This window comes from Quercus lobata, chromosome 3 (genome assembly GCF_001633185.2).
Source record: "Quercus lobata isolate SW786 chromosome 3, ValleyOak3.0 Primary Assembly, whole genome shotgun sequence".
NCBI lineage: Eukaryota > Viridiplantae > Streptophyta > Magnoliopsida > Fagales > Fagaceae > Quercus > Quercus lobata.
In genome coordinates, this window is record NC_044906.1 from 53,758,592 (window position 1) to 53,773,349 (window position 14,758).

At 34.3% G+C, this 14,758-nt stretch overlaps 1 protein-coding gene across 1 annotated transcript; it reads right to left on the bottom strand.

Moving 5' to 3' along the window:
* Positions 1 to 418: 418 nt before the first annotated feature.
* Positions 419 to 14,468, bottom strand: LOC115982239 (mannosyl-oligosaccharide glucosidase GCS1-like). The gene is made up of 22 exons (XM_031104780.1): positions 14,009 to 14,468; positions 13,826 to 13,899; positions 12,426 to 12,677; positions 11,439 to 11,613; positions 11,181 to 11,267; positions 10,980 to 11,048; positions 10,526 to 10,622; positions 9,879 to 9,961; positions 9,015 to 9,122; positions 8,074 to 8,195; positions 7,787 to 7,894; positions 7,540 to 7,613; positions 5,383 to 5,508; positions 4,019 to 4,086; positions 3,148 to 3,297; positions 2,955 to 3,005; positions 2,342 to 2,398; positions 1,653 to 1,802; positions 1,348 to 1,439; positions 1,131 to 1,240; positions 985 to 1,048; positions 419 to 887 (listed from the first exon to the last, which is right to left on the bottom strand). Exons 1-22 carry the CDS (start codon positions 14,303 to 14,305, stop codon positions 743 to 745), a joined length of 2,559 nt encoding a protein of 852 aa, XP_030960640.1. The 5' UTR covers positions 14,306 to 14,468; the 3' UTR covers positions 419 to 742.
* Between the last annotated feature and the right edge of the window lie 290 nt (positions 14,469 to 14,758).

The window sequence follows — 14,758 nt, forward strand, 5'->3', positions numbered from 1 at the left end:
TTTTTCATCAGTTGTCGGTTTTAAAGCACTGCATTCTTTTAAACAGATGAAAGAAATCACGGTCTACAATCACTATCTTCTGACTTCTCTCTCACTAAAAAAAAAAAAAAAAAAAAAAAAAAAAAAAAAAAAATCGCGTCTCCAAGCTTAAAATATCTATTAGATAGTCCCAGCTCTTTATCCAGATAAGAAAATGCTTCCGGTTAATTTTTATTCAATGTTGATACGTGTTTGCATTGATATTGCCATTTAGAACTCTTCACGCATTTGTCAACTTTAGAAATCCAGTGCTTGCTTATCATATATGCAAACCTAGTCGAACATTTAGCACAGGTACCTGGTGTGCGGACAGGTTGCTAACCATGGATTGATCACTATTCTGATTCTTTCTAATTGCACACTTCACTGGACTTGCACATCAATAACAATATTTGGGAGATTCCAAAGGGCACGCCTAGTCATGTTATCATCTATTTTCATCTTCAACTAAAAAAAAGAAAAACTGAAATAAAATACTTGATACAAGCTCCTGCAACATTGGATCCTCCAAAACATTATGCCACAATGATGCACGCAAAAGGGCAAGTGTGCAAATGTCGATACCAATGATTTTATCAACTTATAATTTCCCTTAAAACTGTAGGAAAAGGTGAAACAAAAAAGGAAAAAAAAAAAAAAAAATGGGATGCTCCGACCATTAAACATCTAATGATATATTACGGCACAACTGATTCCAAGTATCCTAACTTTCGCCATAAGCTTCTGCCATCATTAATACCACAAGTGCCGTCCAACCAGTAAATACACGTGCGCCTTTTCCCTTGCCTTTCCTCTGATCATATTGTTCCCACAGAAACCCAGTCTGGTGATAATTGCGTACCACATTTCTGCAGCAAGGTTTGAATAATATTTAAATTAACTAATGAGTTCACGAGAGCTTCGGCCATATTCAGGCATTGTGGGCAAAAGAATCTGAAACAGTACCTAATCAAATTGCCTCGCAAGTCAACGTAGATGGTTCTGGCTTTGTCTCTATATGGTCCATCCTCTGTTACAATCAACCCAAAAAGATTTGTTGTAAAAGATTTTCTTTGTGGTTCTTTTTGTTTGAATGAGGTGCCGAGTTATACCTTTAGAGTAATGGTGGAGTGCTGAAAGAATCATGTAATTCATGTTCATCCAAATAGGACCTCTCCAATACGGTGGGTCGTGCTCTGTGTTGCGTTTCATGTATAATGAGCTGCAGCATACAAAATGAGACGTGGTGGTCTGATTAGTTCTAGGAAAAACATGATCTCAAGCAAATCATGTATCAAAGTACATTAATTAGATAGAATAGATTAACACCTTGTTTTGGAAAGAGAACGGAGTCCATAGTCAGTCCATAGGATGCTCTGGTTTGAAATGAGGTCAAGCTGTTTCTCCAGAATCCATGATTCCTGTGTAAAACAGTCCACATGAGAGATCTACGAGAACAAATGGACACAATCCACCCCCCTCCCACACCCCCCCCCAAAAAAAAAAAGAACCCACACACACTGGGAAAAAAAAGGAGAAACAACTTTATATTACAATGCTACAAAGTACAAAAAGCCAAGCACCAGAAAATTGGTCAAACATTGTCATCAAGATTTTGATTTTCTGTAACTTACAGGTGGAATGATCCTCCCCATGAATGGAAAAAGACTAACATAGCCAACATGAGGAACCAGTCTCAACTCAGGCCTTTCTAACACTTCACGTACAAGCTCTCGAGTTGCATAATTGTGTCCTACCATATTTTCTTTCCAGTGCAGACGAACCTAGCATGGTTAAACCAAAATTCAATACAAACAGGTGATCTTGTAAGCAAAAAGGTAATATCTAGGCATGTTCTCCTAACAATATATGTGATTCAGCAGGGCAAGGGCCTATTCCACAACAGAGTCAATCTATATCTAATGTTTCAATGATGATAGCAAATGCTAGCATGTCAAGCCTGCAGATTCAATGTCTAATGTACTAAGAAGCCTAGAGAAGTCCCTGAATCAATTCTTATTCAATTACCTGCAGAGTAGATAGATTGGTGGTAATTGATGAACCTTTTTAAATTCTTACCAAATGTATAAGATGAAAACATGTTTATGTAAAAGGAGAGTAAGGTGTAACGATGAGAAAAGCTATCTAGGAGACTATGAGAACTCATATATTACTCAATTGACCTTTAAATGAAACAATGCAGGACAATGGTGAAGTCACGGGTTCAATCCGACAAGATGCATGTGTAACTCACCAGTTTGTGAAAAGTGCACCACAAACATCATATCATATTGAGAGAAACAGAAACATGCAAGCAGCATACCTTTTCTGTATGATTTCCAAAATCAAAGTAAGCTCCGTATTTATCATCCAAGTGCATCTGTTTAAACATCAAGCACATATGAGACATAAAATAAATCTTTAATGGCAACCCTACTCTTATATGTACTCTACCTAAACATCTAATCAAATACTCAACTACATCCTTCTTTCACGGCTTGGAGTTACTTCCTAGAGTTTATATTTTGCGGCTCAAAACTTTATTTGTATTTTTCATTTGGACTTTTCATTCTCTTCCTTTTTCCTTTTCTTAGAAGGGTTTACTCTTGTAGAAACCCCGCGCTCTTGGGTTGAGCTTTGCTTTTATGCTTTTTAATAGAGTTTACTCAACTCCTCCCCCTCCAAACCCAAAAAAAAAAAAAAAAAAAAAAAAAAAAAAGCAAAAAAAAAAGAAAAGTCATCAAAATTTATAACACCTTTTTTTTTTTCTCCTCACTTCACTGATAACAGTAAGGGAAGAATTGTTTGTGATCAATATTCCAATAGTACTACCTATTTACTCAATAAAATAAAAACGACATATCATAGATTACCTAATGATAAGCACAAAAAGTAGAGGAATTAACACTTTCAGACAGCATGATAATAAAACTAACCTGATTCAGAATTTGAAAATCTGAGAGCAGCTTAGCTGTTGCACCATAATCCTGCATCATTTAATTTCAAAGGTCAATTAAGTAATAGATGAGTTCTACTTTTTTGATAATTCAAGAGTTACAATGGGGGAGCGGGGGGATTGGAATTCTAGATGAGACCTCTAATAGTTTTCAAGATATCTTTTCTCATTACCTTTCCAGGTTTAGTATCCTTATCAAGAAGCTCTGCAATGGAATGCATGCAATCTGAAGCAAGATACATCCAGCATCTAAGATCCAAGTGACGTTCATCGTCACTTGGGTGTGAAGCACGTGGATAATCATCCAAACCGGAGCTCAGTGTCTGGAAATGCCAGAAACAATGTAAGTTTACCACTAGTTTTCAATTAGGGAAACGTTTCCAAGGAATCCAACATTACATTGATAAAGGGGTCAATAAATAATGCACAAAATGAAGTCCAATTTCTAGATCTACACATGACATCATATTACTCCTAAGATCGCCTAAATCAATAGAGTCAAGTTTGCCAGAATTATTTTTGAGAAGATTATGGTGACAAGTAATAAGGTTTGGTAAATTTGCAAATATACGCAGATGTGTTTTTGTTACCAAAAACACTCTACTGAATCCCTAGGGGCAAACATAATTAGAAGTAGGGATAAAGCACAATAGTTATATATTTGGTCTCAGTAATTCATTGTACCAGAAATGCTTTAAAAAAAGAACAAAATAAATAAAAGGAAAAAAGATGATACAGCATGATGTGAAGACACTCACTTAACAAACTCATAAGATAATAGTTGTCATTTATTGAAACTTCAAAAGAATTTAATTTGGACATGTCCGATAAATTAAAAAATAAAAATAAAAGATTCAACCTATGTTATAAAAAAGCTACCTGATAATGAAAACATATGAAGAACATAATTAAAAGCTAACCTTAATAGATTTTTTCTCAAAATTTGGACCTTGTATATTGTAAAATTGATGCTATTTCTATATTTACACACCAAAAGAAAGTCATTTTCCTTGTTTCTAATTATGAAATGCTGAAACATAGAACCTTTGGATTTAATTCACGAATTGTTGTAACGTCTCTCCCATGCCAATAATAGCTGCTCATCTCCTTCCCTGTGCAAAGACAATAGTCCAGATCTATCAGAAATTTGAAAAATAAAAATCCAGCATTGTGAAAGAATAGACACACATCTATTTATCCACAAAAGAAGAAGAAGAACAGAGCATAGATGCAAATGAATGTGAGAGTGCGCAATTGTGCATTCTTGCACTTGAGAATGTGTCTCTTGGTATTATACTTGTGGCAAAAAAGCACATATAAACTAAGATATTTCAACAAATAAAATTGAAACTGAACAATAAAAATGAAAGATCAATAATTATTTTAAGTTACGTGGTGAAAACACATTGTGTAAGACCAGGTAAATTATTAAAACAATTTAAAATACATAACGAAACTTCTTTTTTACATCTCTTGAAACATTTGGAAATTGAGTTTTAAATTTTTAATTGAAGTAAGATTTTAAAGGCCAAAATAAAATTACACCCTTTAAACTTGGTGAATTGTCTTTTTGTTGTCAGCAATGGTCCTTCCATCCATAAACTCCATTAACTACTAAAGAAATATTTTTTTAATGACAATTTATCAAACCTATGGGGTGTACATTGTATTTTTGTCATAAATAGAATGAAATTTTATTATCTTTTAGAATCAAAAAATATTTTTTAGTAGTTAATAGTTAATAGAGATTGATGGAAGGGCCAACATTGACGACAAACACAAACATTCCGGACTAAAAGGACCCCAAAAAAAAAAAAAATTTAAGGGACCAAAATGACAAATCACCAAGATTTTGCTTATTTTAAATATACCAAACCCATGGGTAATAGAGTTCTATAGAAGACAACAATGTTGACAAGAGCTATGTTATACGTTTAAAATAAAAGGGGAAAAAGAACTGTTCATGAGGCATAAGGAGAAAAAAAACATACACACATACAAAAAAAAAAAAATTAAAAAGGACATCCAGTCGACACAACCACAATTTGTAGGAAAATTTTATAATAAAAGTATATGATATGATATACAAATACAAGCATATACATTTACATACACCATGCCAGCAATGGCTATATATAGTCTATATCCTTGAGTAATATTAAACACAATCATATACTATTTTAGATGACATCAAGCTCAGAGAATGGAGCTTCACATAGGTTGATGTAATTTTTTTTGATAAGTAACAATCAATGTAAACATTATAAACAAAAACATACATTGATGTCAAATGTGCTTTTTATAGTCTACAGCTTCGCAAAATTACAGCCCCAACCACCACAGGAAATTAAAAAAAAAAAAAAAAGAAAAAAAAAAAAAAGAGGAAATGAAAGATAAACCTTATATACCTGACTGTGTAGTGTTGAACCATTGGAACCATGCTTCAAGGCGAACATAAGCCCGCTCTAGGAATGAAGAGATCTCCTTGCTTTCCATGGAAGTAAACTTGTTTCTCTTTAAGCTATGAACAATGTCTAGAAGAAGCAAAGTTTCGCACCACATGGAGAATTAGGTTTATAGAAAGATGGTAAACTATTATTAGATTTTTTTTTTGGATAGGTGTATGTTTTTTGATAAGTAAAAGTAAATGATATTATTGAATTCCTACTGGGAGTCGAACCCAGGTCGCTGGATTCAAAGTCCAGAGTGCTAAATTATTATTTAGATAACAAATGCATACAAGGAATAGGGAAAGAAACAGAGTAGCAAATTCTTTAATCTACCATCATCAACCTTTTTAAATTTTCTTAGATCTTTTGAATCTCAGTTTGTAATTTTAAGGAGTGGTTTTCGAACTAGCTCTTCTTTCGAATAACATTATTTTGCTTATAAAAAAAATGGGGACAGAAAGAAATAGAGTAGCAAGTTCTTTAATCTCCTGTAATCATGCATAACTGAATGACAAAAACAAGAGACATGCACGATTCTGGAAGAAAAGAAAAAAAGAAAGAAAGAGAAGAAGAAACTGACTTGTTTTAAACAATGTGCCACAGATACAGAAAACAGGGCATGGGCAATAACTTCAATTCTTCTACATAAAAAGTGAAGGGATGTTCACCCACTGTATGAACATAAGTTCTCTCCTTCTACTTGTTTGAAATGGCATCTTCATAACCAAATTAACAAATAACCCATGTCCCAAGCAAGTTAATTTAAAATCCAATTTGAGTCATTGATTCCTAAATTTCTCAACTACCTTTGAATCCAAATCCCAGTCAGAACTCCCAAGTCAGTATGGTCCAATTTTATTTCTATAAGTTAGTGGAATTTTGCAGTTGGGCTCAATATTGCTGAATGAGCCATGAGTGCTACCCTATAAAAAAAAATATGAGCTATGGTTGTTGATTCTCAGATCTTTTTTTCTTTTTAATTGGTAAGTTATATATGCACATAGTGGGTTTTGAACCCATGATCTCACCTTCCAACTTGTTCTTACAAGGGAAGGAGATGCCATTTGAGCTAGATCTCCTTGGCAGTTGTAGATTTTCAAATCAAGATGACTTTTCATTCACTTAACCAGAAAAAAGATATTAATTTATCTTAACCTCTGTTGATAAATTATTAATCATTAATAGAAAGTGCATCAGATAAGACTCAGCCACTACTTCAATATGAAATCCCAATCTTGAGAATCTAAGGACCATATTTAGCTTTGTTTTTTGATTGGTAATTGGTAAGTTACACATGCACCTAGTGGGTTTTCAACCCATAACATCACCCTCCATCCCAATATTATGAAGGAAGTGCCAATTAAACTATAGTTCGTTGACAAATTATAGCTTTGTTATTTGTATAACTGGCACTTTAAAGCTAGCAATGGTTCCACATTTCTTACTATAGTTCACTATTCATCTTTTAAAAAAAAAAAAAAAGTACCATAGCTCACTATTTATCATTAAAGATATAAAAGTTTAATAAAGTATCATCTCATTGTTGTTTTGACATCCATATCAGCCCCAATATTGCGGCATGAAACAGCACTATAGCAGATTCAGTTTCAGAGATATTCTTCCGATGGTGATTTTCTCCATATTTATTCCATATAAATGCTCTTAATTCTGATCACCCACATCTAGGAAGTGGTAAATCATAAACTGATGCATCATGTACAAATGTAATCTTGAAGGGATCCACTCCCTAATTATTAATTGTCCCTTGCTTGTAAGCTTTGTACTAATTGCCCCACTACAAAGTAAGCACATTTGAAGGGAGAGAGGCACATTATCAAAGAGAGAATCTAGTCTACAAAAACTTGATTTTTAGCTAAGCAATAAGTAACCACAACTACAGTACTCAGTATCAAACTACTTTCTACATAATGATTCAATTCAGAGAATCAAGGCCTTATGTGATCTTGCACTAGGCCATAACTTGTATCAACTTAAGCATCACCATCAACTCATTGACATTATTGTTCAACTTAACATATAAGAAGCCTCATAAAATGATCAGAAATTGATTCTCCAGTAACATATTTATGTAAAGTTATTGCGAGAGAACCTTACCACGCAGGGCCAAAAAAAGAGTTGGTGGATTTCCATTAGTGGGATGCTGGGGAATGAATTCCTCTGGGACCTTACTGCAAGTGCACAATAAAAGACTTTGCATTACTGCACCGGAAAAATCTAAAACTCTTAACTTTATTGTGCATAATTGAAAAAGATTCTCTACACAACAAAATAAAAAAAATAAAAAAAAGGGAAGAGGAAGAAGAAAAGAAAAGAGCACAGCCAAATGAAGATTCAATTTTACCTTTGAGCTTCGGCACCCAAAATTTGCTCACGTGGAATCCATCCATCAATATTCATTAGATCTAACCAGTGTCCAATGATATCCAAGCTAATGTGAACATCCCAATGCCTGCTCAAAGTTAAATAATATACATATGGTGTTAATAATAAGTATTAGTATTTAAAAAAGCAATCAACTTCATACTGTCAGAGAAATTGCATATTTCCTTAAACATACTGGTAACAGAAAATCTGCACTTGTGACAATGAAAAAAAAATGCAGATTGAACAATAAAAGAGACAACTAACCAGATCAGCAGCTGATGAAAACCTTCATCCCATAAAAATCCCCTTGGGAAGAAGGGTCGACTTGGAACAGTTGAGTAAAGCTCAGCTGGCCAATATGAAATAAAATTATTGAGACCCCCAAGCTGCAGAGAAAATGGCCCACTATAGGACTTTGTCAGATGTCCAAATTGATGACAGCTGATGACATATATGAATAATAGCAGTTTCACAAATTGTAAAACGAAGGGGAATAGATGAAAACTAAATAAAACAATGAAACATTTTTATATTTCAATTGTTACAAGTGCGGGGATGGGGGATTCAAATCCTTGGTTCTCCACATAAAGGGGACTAGGCATTGCCACCGAGCTACAAGACTTGATAATGTCCCATTGTTAAAAAATGTTAGAATGTAATTACTAACGTGAACAACAGAAGTTAATGCAAAAAACCTAACACATAATACTTGACGGTTTCTTTTCCCCCTGATGTATACTACTACTCTCAATGTCAAAGGTTTTAGAAGTGAACCAAATCAAGTGATATTTCGCTCTAATTATGTTATTGGAAAGCCCCAAGAAAGACAGGAAACCACTGAAATCTTTAGTTACTTTTTACTCTTACCGTCCACTAATCATGGAAAGCTTTATTTTTGTTATTTTGCCAGTCTCTAATTATGTCCATTAATCATTCTTTTAACACTCACATGTCTAAAATACTTAACAAGATCTAAAATTCCATCTTAATCACTATAAGCACTCTAACTAACTAGAAATCGGGCTTGATAATGGTGCAGCTTAAGACATGGAATAATACCTCAAATCATGTAGAACAAGAACTTCATCATATGGCTGATGTTATCATTTATGTTTGGAATAATCAATGTTCATTTAAATACTTCGATGCTACTGAAAGAGAACTTAGTTCACATAAAGAAAATCAAACAAATTCATATTACTCACATTAGGGTTTCCTGGGAGCGAAATTTTCGACTGGCCATAGAAATAGCCTATGCCACCCAACATGTTTCCAATAGCAGCTTTACCAGCAATCATGGATTCAGAATCGAGCTGAAAATATAACCCCACAAATTCAGAATTCTTCAAGTTTAGGCAGAATAAAGTAGGCGAATAAAACAAAACTTAAGGGAAAAAGACTTTTAATGAGTTTTGACTCTTCCTTCCATTAATTTCCATTTGTAATTTTCTTATCAAAAAAAAAAAAAAATTCCATTTGTAATTTTAACTTTCTTAAAATTAAATCATATATATAAGTTCAAGTAATCACAAATGTACAAATTATGCATTGTCAGTTGCACTGTTTTTAATGAAATGTATTTAACCAATCTCAATAATTGTTCGGTTTTAGTGTTTGATATTTCAGAGATGGCTGGGTCAAAACTAAATATCACATCAGAAAGCATAAATAGCACCCTAAAATTTAAAGGCAGGGTGAGGGAAGGCATGAATACAAGGGAAATAAGGACTTAGGTAGGCTGCAAACATCACATCTCATACTTCAACAAAGTACTCAAGATGGTGGGCAGGGGCATTTAGTTATCAAGCTTTAGTCAGCTTATCCAGCATAGTCTCCACCATATTACTCAGGATCAAATTGATATCTTAAACAAAATGATATCATTGAAGGGAACTCTAAATTCTTCTTCTTTTTATATATATATTTTAAATTAAAAGGGAATTCTATCTGTTACATCACTTCATCTAATGCAACTATAAAAATGAGAGACATCACTGGTGTCATGACAATAAAAAATCAGGTATGATAAAGTAGATGGAAAAAGCTTCCAAAGATTTAACAATTGATACCTTGTCAGCCAGATTAAAGCTCTTCTCAAATTTAGTGTCAAATTCTCTTTGCTTCTCTTTCAATTGACCAGTCAGTGAGGTACCTAAAATTTAACAGTAAAACAGAGTTAGAAAGGAGAAACAACAACTTTTAATTTGGAAGCTAAAGTAGAAAACTTCCCCTGGATTCAGGAAAGACCTGCCCCTGGGTCTGGGCTCAACTGGCAAAGAGAGGTTCAAGCCAAAAAGGGAGGGGAAAAGGACTATAAAACTATATATAGAGAAATACATCCTAGATAATTAGCAGAGAAACTGAAACACATTCTAGATAATTAGCAGGAAGGAGAACTATGATTTATGGATTGACAAAAACCATAATAGAAAGCAACATTAGCAGTAAGATTGAAGGCAGAGTGAAATTGGTTCGATAATTAAATCATAATGGCTAGCGACAATACTTTTCAAAGACTAAACCCACAGATAACCCTATCTAGAACTTCAATTTTATGTAGCTCAAATTTCAAGTGGCGGCTTTCTATTATCTTGTACATTTCTGATTTTTCTCATATATAATTTGTTGCCAGCAGCCATTGGAAAACTCAATGAACAGATAAATAAAACATTTGCAAATGCATATCATAGACATATTGAATGCATGTGGAAGGCACCTGTAAGGCTGTTGACACGTTCTTCAACTCCTGAGCTTTGCAATCCAGTTCCAGAGACAAACACAATATCTGTTTTGAAAGGAATCCTAGCAGAAACCTGCATAGAATTGCATAACTTCAAAAGAAGGTAGATGATAATGAAAAATTCAAGGACGGAAGGTGTCAGTTAGCTTATTTATTAAAGTCTTGGTTTCATATCAGAGACTATGAATTGAAACACACTTTCACTAGGGACACCCTTAATTAAATATTTATTTTTTTGGGAGAAGGGGGGTGGTTTGGTAGCTGCTAGCCTTCTGTAGTAGCCCATAAGCTCAAGTGGCCTCCAATGGATTGGTGAAAAAAAATCTTGAGCAGTTAACAGATAATTCACAGCTTTAAGATCCTAAATTAGTTAAATAGTTGAATATAATTCAAAGAATACGTGGTACCCAATCACTCTATAACCACCTACCTGAAAAACTAGAATATTTGGAGAGCCATCAGATGTGTCAGACAGCTGCAGCCGACCATACTTTCTTGCCTGGTGGCGTTATGAAGCAAAGAAATTAATAACCAGGTTAATAATTTGAAGCTGCAAAGTTTTTCTAATAATACAAAAGAAAAAAGAAAAAAAGGAAATGGAAATTGGGATGCAACTATAAATATGACATACTTGAGCTCCAAGGTTTTCCTGGACAAGCTCAGATAAATTGTGAATGTGATTAGTCTTAAAACCAGAATAATGGACTTCCAAATCATCCTGCAAAAGCACAAACACAAAGTAGGCTACAGGTAGGTATCCAAACTAGGAAAAAGATTAAATTAATAATGCTACTCCATGGAAAACTTCCTTGATAATATCTACAAATATAACACCACAAAGAAGCAAAATTTTGGCTACTTTATCATTTCATTCCATTGCTAACATTACCATTGATTTTAAATGTAGCTGCCAACCTCCAACATCTATTCGTGAACCCGATGCAAGGAGAGAACCTTCATGAACATCCAAGTTATCTCTACCCAAACTTAGAGCGTGGCCATCTTCATCAGCCATATAGAAAAATATATGTGCAGTTCTCAACATATCCTCACTCCTTTCAGATCTGTTGATGAATTACAACAACTATTAATGTATGAATGGCTAATCAAGAAATCCTGAGTCTGCCAAAAACCATGTGCATGGCAAGTGTATAAAGTATGCAGGCAATCTTTTAACTGTAGGCATTATGTTGAAAATATAACATTCATTCCCTCAGGCAATCTTCTATTAATAAATGAATGATGCATGCAAATTCTGGACTGTGGCTTGCCTTATGCCTACTAATGTACCTCATTTCGTACAAAATTTGTGTTGCAAAATGAGATCGGCAAAGCTTCCACCCCCCCCCCCCCCTCTCTCTTTCTGTAAGATTAACAGATCATCATTTTCTAACAAAAAAGATTAACACAACACTAATGTGGTTCACATTTTTGTGCTAGCATCAAAGTAGGGATATGCATGTGTAACTAGCAACAAGAAGCAGGAGAAAAATAAAATAAAATAACCCCTGTTGGCTAACCCATGCCGTTCAGTCACTTCTCTCCAAGATATTAACCTAAAATACGTGATTTACAAAGTGCTTAAGAGCTATATATTAGTAATAAAAAGCATTAGAAACTTCATAAATTTCTTTAAACAACTTAAAATAATCAACTATGGTCTTTATGAATCAGAGCCAGAAAAGAATGCCAGAGAGATTACTTGATGCAGTCCTAACAGGTCCATCATTTTTTAACTCAATTTGAGATGCTACTTTTTCTTTCTTTCTTTGAAGATGATTTTTTCCTTATATTTATTATTAATTTTTATTAAAGCTTAACATAGTATATGCATTTGATAAAGCAAAGATCATAACTAGCAGGTCAGGTCATTTACTGCTTGCTTTGAACATCAATCCGAACAGCCCAATCTCCTCCATAGCCACTGCCATCAACCTTGGATTTCAGGAAACTTGTTGCCAAAGTCATGTCCTGGTCAACCAGAATTTGGTGCCCAAAGTCACGTCCATTATGATGTGTCCAACCGTATGTGCTTAGCTCATCTGAATCTTGGCAGACATGTCTCATGACATATCTTCCATCCTTTACACCAATCCACATCAAGCCAGCAAGCAAAGACCGTGGAGTCCTGCCACTTACAGCAGCTTATTACCACATCTTTTGTAATTCATAAAGTTGGATGAAAGTGAATAATAAAACAAACATAAAAACAATCAGATGCTGACAAAAATGTTTTCTTTTTCCTCTTCTTTCTAACATATAACAGCCATGTGATCTTCCCAACTATATCATTTTGCCAGGAACTGGCTTTCTGATTGTAGCAATACAAAGTTACTTACTTTAGTGTTTAAAGTAACTTTAGTCATGTCCAAACATGAACTCCAAGTACACAACACGCACAATTGCAGATCTGGGATCATGAAATTCCTCAATTTTGATTTCAAACTAAAGTCTATTTATCTACTGTTGCAAACCAAAAACGAAACCAAAGTAAGGTGTTTTTTTTTTTTTTTGGATAAGTACTGTGTAAAAGGTGTTTGATACTTTGAAGTTTAAATCTGGATCTTTATTTACATACTTTAGCACAGAATATGAACAGCCATAATCAACCACCCACTTTTTTACACTTAAACCCTAACTCCTATAAAATGTATATATTAAGAAGGTAGATTACTTCATGTGTATGATGATGAACACAAAGTAACTTAATAAATTACAAAGAATTATACACAAAATCTAAGTGAATCTCGGCACTCAAAAATGGAATTCCCATGTGTAGAACACCGCATTTGAGACTAATCAAACAAAGTTCAAATCAACAAGGATTCCAACTGATCCATTGGTCTCTCTGTATCTTCCAAAGTGCGGCTTATTATGTTCCCTCCACAATGTCCACATCAAAAACAGCAAAATAAGATTCCGAACATCCCAAGAGTATTACCCAAACCAAATCCTCTACCCCAAAACAATAGTTCTGGTATCATCTTTGGCAACTTTCAATGAAAATTCCAAATGCTCTAAAAACTACACTTCAAAGAAATTCCTATAATATTTACACTGAAACTGGTTTAAACATAAACTCTACTATAAAAACAAATAAATCAATTACTAGAAATATTTGGTCTCTCTTTTTTTGAATTTTCAGGATAATCATCATGACCTGAATAATAATCTATATGACTATTCCTTCATTCCCATTCATAGTTCATTTCACAAAGAACATGCTTAATTAAAAAAAAAAAAAAATCCTCAAACAAAAAAGAATATTCACTATACCTGGCACGAATTCCAAGATAAACATGAGGGCGATAGGTTCCCCAATACAAACTCTCTCGGTGCTCTCCTTGAAACTGCCATAACCAATTCAATTCACTCCATAGACATATAGTAATACCAATAAAACTAACACTGAATGACTAATCAACCAGAATTCAAAAAAAAAAAAAATTCACATTTCACCTGAGGAAGGTCCATGATTTTTGGCGCCGGAAATGGCGTTACAACCCTCGGTCTCCGAATTTCTTCAGCAGGATTTACAAGGCGGCGAATTAAGAAGAAGATCACAAAGAACGCAAAAACGCTGACTCCTAGCATGACTTTGAGATTGACGTCGAAGATCCGAATAGAGTTGTGAGCTCTATTTCTATCTTTACGTAGTTTCGGGTTAGGTTTTGTGTTACGGAGAGGATCGTCGCCGTCGGCATCGGTGGCGAATTTGGTTCTGCTCCGAGTAGTTCTCCGGCCATTTCCACTCATTTTCAGATTAGGGTTTATCTGTGCTCAAATGCACAGCATGTCGATTTTTGTGGATGTATTCAGTGATCGATATAAGGTTGAAATTGAGAGTGTTAGATCAAACGCAGACACAATCTATATAACTGGAACCGATAGCCACGACGGAGAGAATGTCCTTCTGAGTTCACGATGGAAATAAAATTGAAGTTAGGCCTAAGATGGGCTTGTATTTGGGCCTGGCAGTGTGTGTTGTTCTCAAAAAGCATAGCCCATGAAATAAATAGAATGTTAGAATACTGGGCCTAAAGTCTGGTTAAGGTGTGGTTTGGATCATTGTTATTACTCTAATTTAGGACCCGTTTCGGTTTGTCCAGTGGAACAGAATATTTCGGTATCAGCCAATTCCAGTGTACTATTTCAAAATATTTCAGGTTTAAAAAAAGATTAAAAATATATATACAATATAATTTTTTT